This window comes from Ammospiza nelsoni, chromosome 5 (assembly GCF_027579445.1).
Source record: "Ammospiza nelsoni isolate bAmmNel1 chromosome 5, bAmmNel1.pri, whole genome shotgun sequence".
NCBI lineage: Eukaryota > Metazoa > Chordata > Aves > Passeriformes > Passerellidae > Ammospiza > Ammospiza nelsoni.
Window position 1 is genome coordinate 28,548,331 of NC_080637.1, and position 15,052 is coordinate 28,563,382.

Genomic DNA, 15,052 nt, shown 5'->3' on the forward strand with positions numbered 1-15,052 from the left:
TTTTGTGTGTAGTTTGTTCTTATGAGCACCTGCACAGTTGCCTTTTTTTGCCTAATTTTTTCATGTTTGTTTTTCTGGCTTTGGTGTCTGAACATTGTTTCCTTTTATAGCTGTTAGATTAAAGAGTCTTTTTGTGTCTAATACATTGTTCCTATTAAGAAATGTATCTATACTAGCCAAGTGATTAATCAAATGTTTAAAACACTACGTGCCTTGAATTTCTCCTCAATGATAGTCATCAGGTCTTAAATAATTTCATCAACTCTTTTCTTCACCTTCTGATACTTCCTTTAAGACTGTAGATACTATATATGCACTGTGTTCAACTCAGCTGTCTGCAGAGATATTCTTGCTTCCCCACACTTTACTTCCAACATTATTCATGAAAGGCTTTCATTAGCCATTTATTACCTTTCATGGGGCTATGAAATTATGTTCATCTTGTTTGTCCAATACAATCTCTAAATCCTTCCTGGAATATGTACTTTCCAGGATACAGTATCTTATCATTTGCAGAGTACCACCAGAGTGTCCTGTCTCTTTTTAACTTTGTGTTTAATTTTTCCTGTGGCTATGAAAAAGCACAGTTGGTTTGAGTGGTTCAAGTCCCTGTGCTGTCTGAATTTTTATATTAATCTGTTGCTGTCTCTATTTTCCATTTTGGTTCCATAGGTGCTTGCTTCTGCTGCTTTTGATGTAAATATATGGATTGCATTCAGTCTACAGCTGTTCAGTGTGGAATTGCACTAGGAATTCAGTGCCCATTCTTCAATAATTGTGGTTTGAAATCTGCTGGTGACTGAATTCTTAATCCATTTAGCATACATGTTAATGTGTGTACCATGTTCTATGAGACTATTTTGGGATGATAAGTCAACCACTTAAAAAAATCTGAAATGTATTGTTGCATTATCATACACTGGGACAATCACTTTTAACATATTTTATAAGCTGCAAAAATGTTTAGGCAACTGTTATCTTCAGGACATGTCCCAAGTGTCTGTGTGTCAAACATGTGTTGCAGCCTGCCATTGGTGTGGTGCCAAGGCCTTTAGGTCACAGCTGGCAGATTACTTCCCAAAGCATCGTGTCAGTGCAATGTCAAGCCCAAGCTGATCAGTCTTGCCAAGAGTATGACCTGTCCCAAGTATGCCTGTACAGAATTAGCACCGCTGGGAGAGTTAGCACCCTGCTGATGCTGATTTGCAGAGTTTTGCATTGAACTGTCTTTCCCACTGCAGACAAGTTTTCATCTGTAAATTCTAGCATACACCAGCTAGGCAGACAGGGACTGTGCCTCTGGTGACCTAGACAGAGACAGCATTCCCTGAAATCAATTTAGGAAAGTTTGAAAAAAAGACAAAAGGCAAGGTAGTCTCTTTGGAACACATAGTATACAGCCAATCAGGAAAGAATTTCAGGTTATTTCTAGGCTGCTTTTCCAAAAAGCAGAACAAAGTATAGTTTTAACACCTACACATGGCAAATTATGTCTGCTAATTTTTATTCTTAAGGAAATCTTCCAGTAATGCATTAGGGTTTAGAATAATTATCCCAAAAGAATGATATAGTTAATTTTTTTTTAATTACAGTTTTTCTCAGAGAATTGCAAAGAAGAGAAGATGTAGTTTGATAGGAATGCATGTTGTGGTGCTTGACTGACCAAAATGGAAGTTACATATTTACATGGAGATATAAACAATAGCTGAAGCAAAACATAAGGGGTCTTACCAAACTCAGAGAGGAGTATTGCCTTATGTGACCTTTAGGCATCTGATTCCAGTGTTTGCAAACCTACCTAATTTCGTGCAGAAGTGAATGGGGAGAATTAAGCAGCTAGGGCAGAGGTTCCAAATAGCCTATCTGCTGACCAAGAACGGCAGGATCTTAAACAAGGAGTGTCTACAACACCAGTGTGTCATCCAAGAGGGTGTTTCCCTGCTGTTCACTGGGTATCAAATCCAAAGTAATCTACATAATATGGCTGAGTTAGTGTCTAAGCTCCCATTATAGTCAGTTGTCATCTAGGTTGTAATTCAGAATGTTAAACAAAGCCTGTAGCATTTGAGATGCCCCAGTTTACCAGGGACATCCTGGGGCATCTCAAATGCTACATCATGGGACACGATTCTGACAAGCATGACATGAAGGACAGGGAACCTGAGGCCTTCTGGATAGGCAGGTTGTCTTAGTTTGGGACAAATTTGGAAGGGAACTTCCAAAGGGATGATTCCTTAAAGGGCAGAATTCAGCAGTCCCTTCCTCCACCTGTTCAGGTGATAAACTTCCTTCAAGAAAAGTGGAAAAAACTGTTTATTTAACAAGCCAGGTATTTATAAGCATAAAAAATGAATAATATTAAACAATAAAACCTTTTGCTGTTTTGAAGAGAGGGCAAATTGCATACAAAATACAGAAAGCCCTTCTGTAGTTCAGAGAGAGTGCTCTGTGGGTGTTTCTGGCTCACTGAGTGTCTCTCAGTCCCTCTGGTGATGGAATGCAGCATCCTGGGCCTCCAGTGTGCCACAAGTGTGAGCTCACAGTGGTTTTTTCTGGGTTTTCAGGCCAGAGCAGGTTTGAACAGTTCCAGGAAAAGAAAAAGCCACAGTCTGGGGAAATTCTCTGCCTCCGCTAGCTAAAAAGTAACTAAAAGCAAAGGAGAGCTCTCTCCCACTCCCTGTCCATGCTGCAGACAATGTTGCTGAGAGAGACCTGCAGCTCTTGTCTCTGGTTTTGAATACAGCTCTGAAAAAATTCCACTGCTTTTCCTTCTCTCAGATCTATTTTTAAAGGCACAAAACTTTTTTCTGAGCTAAACTGATGAATGGGAATGTAATTCAGCATCATAAAGTCATCCCAGGACACAGGTGGAGGCAGACAGGACACAAGCACACATATTTTATCCTATATTTCAGGTTCAGGAGCACTAACGGGCCCTGAGGTCCTAACATAGGGACTAAAATTGTACCATGTTTTAACTAACATAATTACATTTGGAATTCAAATGGAAAAGAAACTAGAAGTAGATTTTATTTCTATATCAATTCCTTGTTCAAGGAAAAAACCTCCTTTTTGTTTTCCTCATCCTCTTCCATCTCACAGAAAACCCAGTCACCTGCAAAACGGGGAGGCAAATATCCTTCTGCAGCCACTTTGCTCTCATGTAACCAGTCAGCTTCCAACAGTTGAGAGTGATACAAAAGAAGTTTACCAAACAGTATCTAAAGCTATCTCACATGCCTTTCTTTTTAGTGAACACCTTGAAATAAAAGTTCTTACATAATAATTCTCTGTATATGTGCATTTGAACATACGCATATGTATGTTCAAATGCACATGTATGTATATATATAACATACAGCTATAATCAGTGTAAAATAAAACCATGATCTTCTATATTTTATTGGCCAATGCCTATTGTAGAGCAAGGAGCTTTATTTTTTAATCCAATTATAGTAAATTAATGAGGTACACAACTTAAAGTTCATTCTTGAGTTACCACAACCAGATGAAGATTGGAATGACTTGTTTAACCAATGGAGTCTTTTTCAAGAGTTAATAATAGGCTTATCTGTTTCCTTTGAAATAATGCCTGAGAAATTCCTTTGTCTCTTGCATGATTTTTGGACTGCAGTGTTTTGTCATATTACTAATATTAGTGTAATCAAAGCAATCTTGCAATCAGTAGGAACTAAAACCATATGGTGCTTAGTTCTTTTTTCACTTCACTTGTGCAACTGCACTGTCCCCAGTGCAGTTGCTTTATGCCAAAGTAAGGAAAAATAGAATGAAGGTCTCAAGTTTTAAATATTCATCCAGGGTGGGAAAGAGGGGAGGGTTACTTTTCTTATTTGGATAAATATTGGGGAAGAAAGGGAAGTACCATACACCTTCAGCTTCACATGTGAAATCAGGTTAATGTCTCAGTTTTAATAGTGGCATGGAGAAAGAATAATTTTGGTATTGTATATGCTCATAGCAAGAGAACAAAATTACAGTTTCTCTGTGTCCAGTGCACACACACATATATATAAATACACATATGAATTCCATTTGCCAAAGGCATAGTTTAGGATCCTGAAATAGCATTTACTTTGAAGTACAGCTCTTTCAAAGGAAAATCCATAGATTTTGCCCGTACCAATTTATACAATCCTTTTAATTATTTATCTTTTAATTTTTTCAATTACTATTTGAAAGGAGACAAATGTGTGTTGCACACATTAGTATCAAGTAAGTCAGGTGATCATTCACTTCTCATGTGGTATAATCACAATCTTTTGATTGTGATTTGAAAATGCCCATCTGTTGCAAATGTTGTTGTAGCAATAAGAGGAGGAGAACTCAGGTAAAAATCATTGTACTGAAGAGAACAGACTCTGCCTAGTTGGGGCAGGACAGTCCTTTGTTCCTCGCCTTGAAACATCTTATGTACAAGAATACAGCAAAAAGCTTCCACTGAACTAAAGGTACATTTCTGAAAGAGCTCTCCTCTAAAAGAAGAGTAACTTTCAAAATGCCTTTGCTGTTGTCTCATGACTGAAAAATTGAGTAGAAAATACTGAGAATGCCCTCTACCCTGGTACATATATATGCTTAAATCAACAAACTTTGTTCTCTGATGTTTTCTTGATTTTTCTTCATCATCACATTTCATTTCATCACAATTCTAATTTATTGGTATTGCCTCCTTCCAAGCCTTCGTTTGATTGAATAGGGTGAACAGTTTCATGCATTGTGACATACTCAGTGATAGTAAAGTATGGATCCTTACATGTATGTCAGTAATCTAACAAGAAAGAAGAAGATGATCTGCTTAATGTGCATTTATCCTGCTAATGTTCTGTTAATGTCCTGTCCAAGGATAGGACTTGCTTTATTTAAGAAAACTGTTAAATATATCTTTGCAACAGTGCCTAAACCTTGTAAGGAACCACTGTAATGAGGTGAATTGCTAACTATTCTGGAGCCAGTAAGCACATCTCAGAGGAAGATTTATTATTGCTTTTTCTCTGTAGAACAGCAACATGCAAACAGATGTTTCCTCATACTTGCACATCATTCAACTTTACTCAGCAAACTTTTTGTCTTGTTTTTCTTCATTAGAATCGTTCAAAATATTTATTTGTGTCTTTAAAACTGCATTATCCTGGTCTGACAAAAGCAGAATACATTTTCTGTGGGTATTCTTAAACACAGAACCTGGGGTTTTTCCCCTATGGCTTCATTCATTAAGAACCTCTACTCTGATATTTAAGATCAAAAACAAAACAATAATGTGCCTCATAAATCACTAAAAAATAAGATAAATATACCCTTGTACTTTCACAGTTTGTCATGCTGCGCTTGTTTTTAGGCCTGCTGGAATCTCTGCTGCTCAGTTTGTGCATTACCTTCTCAATATGGTTTTTCTTCATTTAACATTTTCTGGAGAGCTGTCCAGTGACCCTGTTCCAGCAGCACCTCAGGACCTTCAGCACCAGCTGCAAGCACTTCTGTGCTGAGTGTTCAGCAGCAGTAAGCTGGGTCCTGCACTGCCCATCTACCATCCTGCTATAGACAAGCCCTCTTGGGGGTGAAAGAATGTCCAGTTCTCAGGCTCCTTTGGCCCATCTCCAAGACTGACAGCCAGGCACAGTTTGGCTGGGTTGTTTTCTCATATAGATGCTTCTTAACAAGGAGCTGGACCATCGCAGCACAAACCTCTGAACAATAGCAGTTCTTATTTCTGTTTGCCAGAGTGAGTCATGTTAAGTTTTTAAGCCATAGATTAATATTTTATGTCTTAAAATATTTGTTTAAGAAATACCCTTGTGACTTTAACAGACATAAATGCCACACTGCTAGAAGTCGGCCATCTGGACTTTGTAGTCTGGCAGGTAAACAAACGGACCAGGCTCTTTGACATCTCTCAGAATATTGCTGTTCATATGAGCATTAACATTTCCAAAGGTGTCTCTTTGTTTTGTCACATTTCAAAGACACCATTAATTTTGTCTTCACATGCTTAAATATTTATTTTGACCTTTTGCCTCCTGGTATAATAACCTCCTAGCTTGTCGGACTGGCCAAATCAAAATACACTGATGTGTCCTGAATGGCCTTGTTTCTTGTATAAACATGCTGCCTAAACATGCAGCTCTGGCAGAACAAAGGAGCGAGTCCTCCGCCCTACTGCAACAAGTCTCTTTGTCCATTGCAAGTTATTCATCCAGGTAGGGCTGTGCTGAGATATGCCAGCTGGTTTCCAGCCTCCATACCCTGTGGAATTCAGGATTGTTCCCCCACTGCAAGTGGTGCTGGAGTCAGAGCGAGTCAGACCAATACTGTGTTGTTTTCTGTTCGATGCACAGGTGCCGCTGTTGGAGTGCCAACTCTGCTCCTGGTCATAGTGGTGCCTGCCCTGGGTGTCCTTGCCTGCTCGGGATTCTGAATGTAGCTGGATTCACCTTGTCCTCCACATTTCACAAAGGATTCCCTTTGATGATGAGGACCACGATTCTTTTTGATTCCTGTGTCACCATCCTAAGCCAAATAAATTACACTTTAAAAAGAATTACCCTACCGATTTCCTATGAACTTTTAAGAGGACTGAGGCATCCAGGAACTCCTTCATGAAGTTAAATCAACTTTTGAACGGCTAAGAATTTTTAACTTGTTCCAATATGCCTTATAAAACACTTATGCTGATCTGTGACAGTTGCATGATTCGGTCCAATGGGGCAAGTTACAGTGTTAAAACCCAATAACATAGGCTGTACAGTGAAAGTAAAATCACCATACGTAGGTGCTTTAACTTGAATAACAAATTGTGAAATATAATCGAGATTGAAATGTTGATTGTATGTGATAAATGTAAGAGTACTACGTCTGTCTGTACTATCCTATATGTTTTGTGTACTGCATATTTTTGAATAGCCCCGCCATCATTTATTGGGATTACTGGTTTTAGAGAGACAGTCAAAGCAAAAACATTTAATTATTTAGAGCTATATTTCTTGAGGTTATTGGATAGAATTTGAAGGAATTGAAATAAAAATCAGTGATAAGGATTTTTTGTTTTAAATATGTTCACCCAAGCATGGATAGCATGCTCAGCTTAAAGGAATTTACCTGTGCTTCACTGACCCGAGATTTATTATATTCTTTTCTTAAAAGAATTCTGTTGAAAAATTCTGTTATGGTAATTGTTGCTGGTTTTGGGAGTCAAATGTCAGCTTTCAGGGAAGCAGCGTAATGTATTGGTTTTGATTTAGTCTTATTCCTATTGTTATTATTAAGGTAGCAATATAACACTTAGGAGTTTGGAGATGAAGTCCATGATAAGAACTGCCAAGTGGACCATGAAATGGTAGGAAACGTATGTTATTTTTTAAAGTGAAAAGATTTAAAATATAAAAAAAAAGATATACAATAAATGGCAAAAGCAGAGTAGCACAGTAAAAAAATTATTATATTTACATTTTTATGCTGCAGACACCAGGTGTTACCTTCCTGTATTGAAGGCATACATTTGGGGGAACTATATGCTTTTTCAAGAACTTGATATTATTCTAATGTTCATAGTGTTGTAAATAAGAGTTTTAAAGTTCTGAGACCATTTCTCTATTTGACAGAGTACTGGATGATCCAACTGTGTGTTAGTACGTGAAAGTCAGATCCCAACTGTTAGTCAAAGCTACGTGTTTACTATGGCCTTTTCAAAATGGGAATCTATTAGAGATAGAGAATGTTTTTGTTCTGACTGTGTCTAGAGTGTTTCAGTGCTGGGTTTCTTTGTTGGTTTGTTTGGGGTTTTTTAAGTTGTTAAAGAAATGCACATTCCTTTCATTTTCCATGGTATGCTGGGAATTAGTTTGGGTGTGAATGATGAAGAAACACAGTGGTGTTGAATCAGCTGGCTCAAGTAATAGTGCAATGTCTGATGCTTCAAGAATTATAAGCTTTGAATCATATTTTATTAGCACAACCTTGCTAGCTACTTAGAAATAGATTTTATCTTTTTAGAACTGATACTGTAGAGGTCCGTAATAATATTTACATGAAGCAAGAATAGGTCTATTAATAATTTACACCCTTTCCTTTTATTTGTATAATTTTGTACTATATATTTACATGTAAAAGTGTAGAGTCTTCATTAATAAATATCAATAATATGGTTTTAGTTTAATTTTAACTATTTGTTACAAGAAGAAAATTTTTTAAATAGGCAAAAGTGATACTCCCCTATAGAGGAATGTCAAAGTGTCAAACACTACTGAGTTTCATAAATTGTATAATTATTTGAAAGAGAAATGAGCTGTCTTCATACGTAAGAGACTTATATGCTATAAGCCTTCTGTACAAAAAAATGTGTTTTATTGTGCTTCATTTGGTTTTGTTCTTTTGCAGTATGACTCATTTTTATATAATATACAACCACAAGTACATCTTTTGCCAAATGCATGATTGCCTTTTACTTTTCTAATACATGATGTAAGAAGCAAAACTGTTTCATTTTGCATGGAAATGACCTGGGACGGAAAGCCACTTCTCTTTTTTTAAATCAGCAACGTGGATGAGGTAGGTGTCACATACTGATCAGATAGTTGGAGAATTTTCTGTTTCACATAATTGTGTAAATTTGACTGGGACCTTCAGCTTCAAATTGTTGTCAAGAAAAACTAACTAATGTATCATCTGCTTTAAAATGCAAGGTTCTTAATTAAAGTTTATATAGATAGACATATTTGTTGTTTCCTTATATTTCAGGAAAATTGATATTGCTATTATTTGATACTGATGAATATTGAACTGGTTTTTTAGTTACTTTTTATCTTTTCTTTTCAAATGAGTAGAACAGGACTGTGCTTTGTCCTTTTTATGAATGAAAAGTAAATGACAATTAAATAAATGTATTAATGTTACTCAAAGTATTATAACTGTCTTTTGAATTGGAGCTTTCTAATTTCATAACAGCAATGTGGTCATTTGTGATAGTAAAGGTGTGGATAGAATGAAGTCCTGTGTATCCCTGCCCTGCCTTCCTGTGACTGTTGCTGGAGTTTAAGGGCTTTTCTGCATTATTTGCTTTGATTATAGGTGATACAGATAGAAAGACTTTCCTAAAATTGGTAATAGAGAGCATCCTGAGAGCTTTTCAGCATTTTTGGAAACAAGAGATAACTGAGGAGAGTATTTTTTCAGGTAACATTTTCTATTCCAGTAGATATATGCCATGATTTTACCCCAGGAGGAACTATGCCCCACACAGCTATTCACTCACTGTCTGATCATGAGTGGAGACAAAATCAGAAGAGTAAAAGTGAGAAAGCTCATGGATTGAGATGAAGACAGTTTAATAGGAAAAGCAAAAGCCATGCACAGATGCAAAGCAAAATAAAGGATTCATTTGCCACTTTCTATGGGCAGGGAGGTTTTCAGCCACCCCCAGGAAAACAGGGATACAGCATGGGTAATGGTGACTGGGAAGACAAATGCCATCACTTTGAATGTTCCCCACTCCCTTCATCTTCCCCCAGCTCTATAAGCTGAGGGTGGTGGCCTATGGTCTGGGTCATTTTGGGATCAGCTCTCCTGGCTGTTCCTTCCCAACTCTTTCTGCACCCTTCTCCATTTCTTCAAGAGATGATCCACTTGTCTTTTTAACTTTTCTACAACTAATTCCTTTTGCTTTGCCATTTAAAAATTCTTCTTGTTTCCAAAAACAGAGAAAGGAGAGAATGCACACAAGTCCTCATCAATGGAAAATAAAAAATGGTGTTCACATCTCAAAGAGAAGTGGCACTGTCTTTTCTTTTCTTGCCAGGCTAACACATTTGTTTTTTACCTCCATGCCAATTAACCAAGTCTAAAGAACATGATGAAAAGACACTTGGGAAGTGCCTCCTCCACTTTAGTTGACCTTAACTCTCATTTATTCTCTTGATTAATGAATCACACGGGAAGTTATTCCAGTTTTTATTCTCTAAAACCCTTTAAAAGCTCATGATTTAGGTGGTATCTTCAACAGGCAACCCCTGGTGAGCACTGATGATTGGATTATTCTGGTCTATATTTAAATAATCTAATCATGTCTTTAACACCTGATGCTTTTGGTCTTTTACTGTGTTGTCACAGCCACCAACTGTCTGCTTCACAAAAAGGTATGACATAATTTCTTTCTCTCAAAGCAGGCAGCATACATGAGAGTTTGTAGTATCATCTGCTGGCAAAAAGAGAAATCCAGAGAATACAAAGATACTGACTGGGCATCATCGCCTCCTCATGGCTGTCATGGTGCAGCTGTTTACCTATGTCACCTCTGTCCTTCAGTTGATGCTTGCAGAAAGAGAAGTGTTTCCATTGCACCGAGATAGTCCAGCTCCAGCCAAATTTAGATCCTTTTTTGTGGCATGCAGATCCAAGTGGGCACATGCCATAGGGGTGAATGGCAGTAGTGGTCATTGCCTGACTTTGGGCTGGTCTTAAATCCTTCAGGAAATACCCAGGGGGTGTGGCCCAGGGCCCTGGAGAGCACACAGGCAAGAGCTGTTGTCCTCAGAGCACAGAGCCTCAGTCCAGACATGGAAGCAGCGCCCTGGCCTCAGAAATGATACGTCCAGCACAAGCCACTGAATTCTCCTCAATGGGAGGAGAGAAGCAAATATCTTCCAGCATAAAGGTCCATATGATGTGAACAGGGAGGATTTCAACATCCAGTGAGCCCTGAAGTGAAAGCCTTTGGGAGTTCACAACAACTTGGACCCATGTGCCAATAACTGCACTAGCTGCGCATTGACGTTTATTTCTGATTCTCACAGGGAGAAACACATAAAAAAATACCAAAGTCCCAGAGGCACTAAACTCAGGGAATTCTTCCCATCCAGACAGCTGTCTATGAATGGCTGCCCTGCAGTGTGGTAGCCCTCATGGGACATAGTAGGTGAATTGGACTGGTGGAATCAAATGGTGTTTCCAAGCTGCTCAAATCTTGTACTACCCACACATTCATGAGGCACTGTTCATGGCCAGCACTCCTCCCAGGACTGGTTTTCAGATGGCATAGCCCTGAGCCATGCCAGAGCCCCTGGCAACCACTTAGTGCAGGAGTCTGTGCACCAGGGCTGGCACTACCCGCTGCAGGTTGGGTATGTTAGTTTTCAGTTTCAAATCTTCAGGGTTACTGTAGGTTCCGCAAAAGCTTAGTCCTTACTATTAATTTATCTCTATCTGCAATTTAGAAGGGAGTGGAGACATGCACAGGGCTTTAGGGAAAGACTCTCTGGTGAGGCTTTTGCAGACCCACCTTTTGTGCTTCAACATTAAACTGCTATTCTTTGTCTTGTCAGTCTATGATAAGCCAATAATATTCATGAAGTCACATGTTGTTCTTCTCTGCCCAGAAGGTTTTTAGCTATAGATCCTGGGAAATAAGCATCTGTCAGATCTCTGTGACAGGACTGAAGCAGTTCATTATGAATCCTTATTTAACTGTACGCTGACAGAATAATGCATGTCAGACTCCCTGTGGACCTACCTGCAGCTCAAAGAGCTGCTGAAAATCAGCCAGTTCTCCACTGTGCTCCCCTCACAGAGCAAAAGAGCACCCAAATACTACTGCGGACCTCTGACGTGTGTGCTGAAGCCAAGGTGATGTCTCCTCTGGCATCAAATCACAAGATTCTTCAGCCATCTTCAGTACCTGATCTATCCCTAGTAAAAAGCTCGTGATGGAATGATACAAAAGGGTCTTCTGCAAGTAGCACACTGGGATGTAAAGCATGAGCTGGGATTGTAACATAATCTGACAAAAGTTAATACCTCAAGCAAAAAAAAGCCCAAAAAATAGAGGAGCTCTGCATTTTTTTGTGGCAGCTTTTATACAGACAGGTTCAACTTTGTGCTCCAAGAGCCAAGGAAGTGCACACAGAATGACTTCATTGGGTTCTGCTCAGCAAAGGTTTCTGTCATCAACCTACAGCGCTACTTTGTATGATGCTGCAGAGGTGATGACTTGGACAGCAGTACAGGAGAAGAGGGTAAAACAGTTCTGTGTAAGCAAGGAACGAATCAATAATTCAACCACTCAAGACTGAGCCAAATGTGCTAATGCAAATGATCTAGAAAATAGCAGTAATTTTCAATATTAGTAACTGTGTGTTGGCATACAACAAAAGAACCTGTTCCTTTGAGGGTTATGGATTCCAGGAGGCAGGAAAACGGGATTTTTTAAATATAGAAACAGCATAATCACTGGCTTGGTCTTTTTCTAATCAGTACTGAAGAAACTAAAACCTTCACTCTGTCAGGAGCACAGGGCACAGGGGGCATTAACTTAGATAATACAGTTTATTTCCCTACTTGGCATCTTCCAGGATGTCCTTGCTGCAATTTGATAACCTGGTGGCTTCTGGCCAGTGCTCTCCCAGCACTCAGCCTTTCAGCAAAGATAAACAAAAATGGATATTTCTGTGATCAAAGTACTTAGCCTTTCTTTCTTACTTTCTTTCTTGCTTTCTTTCTTTCCTCTCCCCCTGCTTTTCTTCATTCGCTTTCCCCTGTTCCTTTCTTCTCTTCCTTCTCTCAAAAGAAAAACTGAATAGGAACTTGAACACTGGTAATAAAAAGCCATCACTAGGGAATATCATGGTTAGTTAAGCTTTAAAACAAGGAAAAATCCCTTAATGACTATCCAGGTGTCCAAAAGATTTTGCAAGCACTCCGTTTCATAGACATTTCTGGTACAACAAAGAGGTGGGTGAAACCACCATGACTTTTAACTCCATCAAGCCCTGTGCAGGCTTCTTCCCAAAGCTCTAAATCAGATTTGGAGGATCAAGGATATATTCCAGTGATTTAAAAAGACTTGGCATCAGTGTCAGACATCTTAAAAGAACTTGAAGCCACGTGCTCTGAAAACTAAACTAAAACACATGTGTTATGCATTACCCAATGAGCAACCTGCAATTTCTAATCTAGTTTCATAATGAGCATGATAGATATTTGGATGCCAGCATTTATTCTAACATACAACATGGCAGAATGGGGGGAATATGCCTAAGTTTGGCTTTGTGTTGAATGACAAGGTGTTTTCATCAATAAAGGATTTACGTGCTATGGACAACTTATTCCACCCCACCTCAGGTACCTCCATGACTTCCCCTATGTGCTACAATACCTGCCCTAGGTCTGGGGAGCCAGCCAGGCAGGCTTCAGGGAGCCATTTAGCCTGGGACAGGCTGATCACCCTCACCTCTGCTTGTGGCAAGCAGAGCTCACATCAGCTGAGCTCATTGCTGAAGCTGGGAGGGAACACCTGGGTGGCTGGCTACCTCCTAAGGCTATAAAGGAGACTGTGTGCCCCAGGAGAGGCTGCCAACATATGTGTTTTGAGTTATTTTTTGCTTCAGGATCTTGAAATGCTGGAAAATTTAGACTATCAGTGAAATACTTGAACCTTATCATACCAAAAGTAAAATCCTGTGGGATGTCTGCTCAAGAGAAAATTACTTTGTACCATCCTAGCACAGAGGAACCTCAGGACAGCTGAAAGGAAGGACTTACTACTACTGTGGAGTACACCAATGGAGAAAGAACAGACTGAGAAGTAAAAAGATTCTTTCTAATGATAGCATTAGAAAAGCAAAATCTTGTTGACAGTATTAGCGTCTCAGAAATTAATGAACTAGAACTACTGTGAGAATAATTGCATATAAACTATGATTATGTTGATGTTATGCCAAAAGCTGTGATGTCTGTTGAGAATTATTACAAAATCAAACTCCAGGGAAGTCAGCTCCGTTTCTGACCTTTAAAAATGCAAGTAAACACGGGATGAAAAAATCTCATGAGAGAATATTTGTAAAAATACAATGGGAGATCTCGCATCTAAGTAGATACTTTTCTAAATGACAAATATATATGTTTATGATAATTATTTTAAGTTTTTTCCCTTTTCATGTTTATTTGTAGAAAGTGGTGGTGTCTTTTCTGATTTCCATATTCCTGATTTAACTAAATAATAGTTTTTCACTGGCCTATTGTTCTCTGATGACTTTTTAGAATAAATATGAAAAAATAAATTATATCTTGCAGCTCTTCATGCCATGAGTAGATACTGACAGGACCTGTAAGTTAATTGAGAATCCAAACCACTGAAAGAACTGTGTAAAGGGGTTAAATAGTAGCTATACCAAATATATAATCACCTTGCTTCTCTCTGGTAGAACTGCAAGCAAAATCTAGATAAAACAAATGTACACTTCATTAAGGACAAGTGAAAAAGCATTATGTGGTTTTTTGACAATACCCATTTAAAATATCTTTGATTATTTTTTACTTCCTTTGGCTCATACCAGAAAGCCTCCATTTTTTTTCCTTTGCAAAGTGTGTGCTCAACCAGAAGTAAAAAATAACTCATAAAAAAAGGAAAATAAGTAAAATATGTAGAAAATACATGTTAAAAAATCCTTCGATTATGGATGCTAATTTTTCTGTCCATTAAGCATCAAAAAGTAATTTTCTGTAATGGATATATTAAAATTAACTCTCATTATAAGCTGATAACTGCCAGATGTTAATAAACTATTTCTAAGTGCTTATCATTAGGTATAATAATGACTAAGCTCACAAAGTGTTCCGTGCTTATGTGCCTGTAAAACACAGCACAGAGAGCAATGGCTATATTCTCTTTAAACAATATAACATGATCATAGAATGGCTTGGGTCGGAAGTGACCTTAAAGATCATCTAGTTCCAACTCCCCTTCATGAGCAGAGACACTTTCCACTAGACCAGGCGGCTTAGGGCCATAAGAAAACAGTTGATTTCTACCAGATAATAAGAGGGCAAACCTTCACTTTGGCCCAGGGCAGTGTAAGAACTGTCATGGGAGCCTTTCCACCGCATTTTGTAACCAGTGTTTCACCTACAGGTAAGCTAATTTCTTGGCTAAACCTCCATCCACTATTTATTTAGTCAATGCCTGTATGCTGGATCAACTGTCAAAAAAATCAACCTTTATAATGATAGAGCTGAAGGGGAAAACTGTTAAGTAGCACATTGTTTTACT

General features: G+C 38.4%; 1 protein-coding gene across 1 annotated transcript in view; it reads left to right on the top strand.

Annotated features, from left to right (window-relative positions):
* Positions 1-8,488, top strand: part of CNTN1 (contactin 1) — a 205,478-nt gene extending 196,990 nt beyond the window's left edge. Inside the window, exon 24 of the mRNA XM_059471530.1 lies at positions 6,354-8,488. Coding sequence (XP_059327513.1) covers positions 6,354-6,433 — 80 coding nt within the window. The 3' untranslated portion in view covers positions 6,434-8,488. The remainder of the gene's footprint in view (positions 1-6,353) is intronic.
* The last annotated feature ends 6,564 nt before the right edge of the window (positions 8,489-15,052 follow it).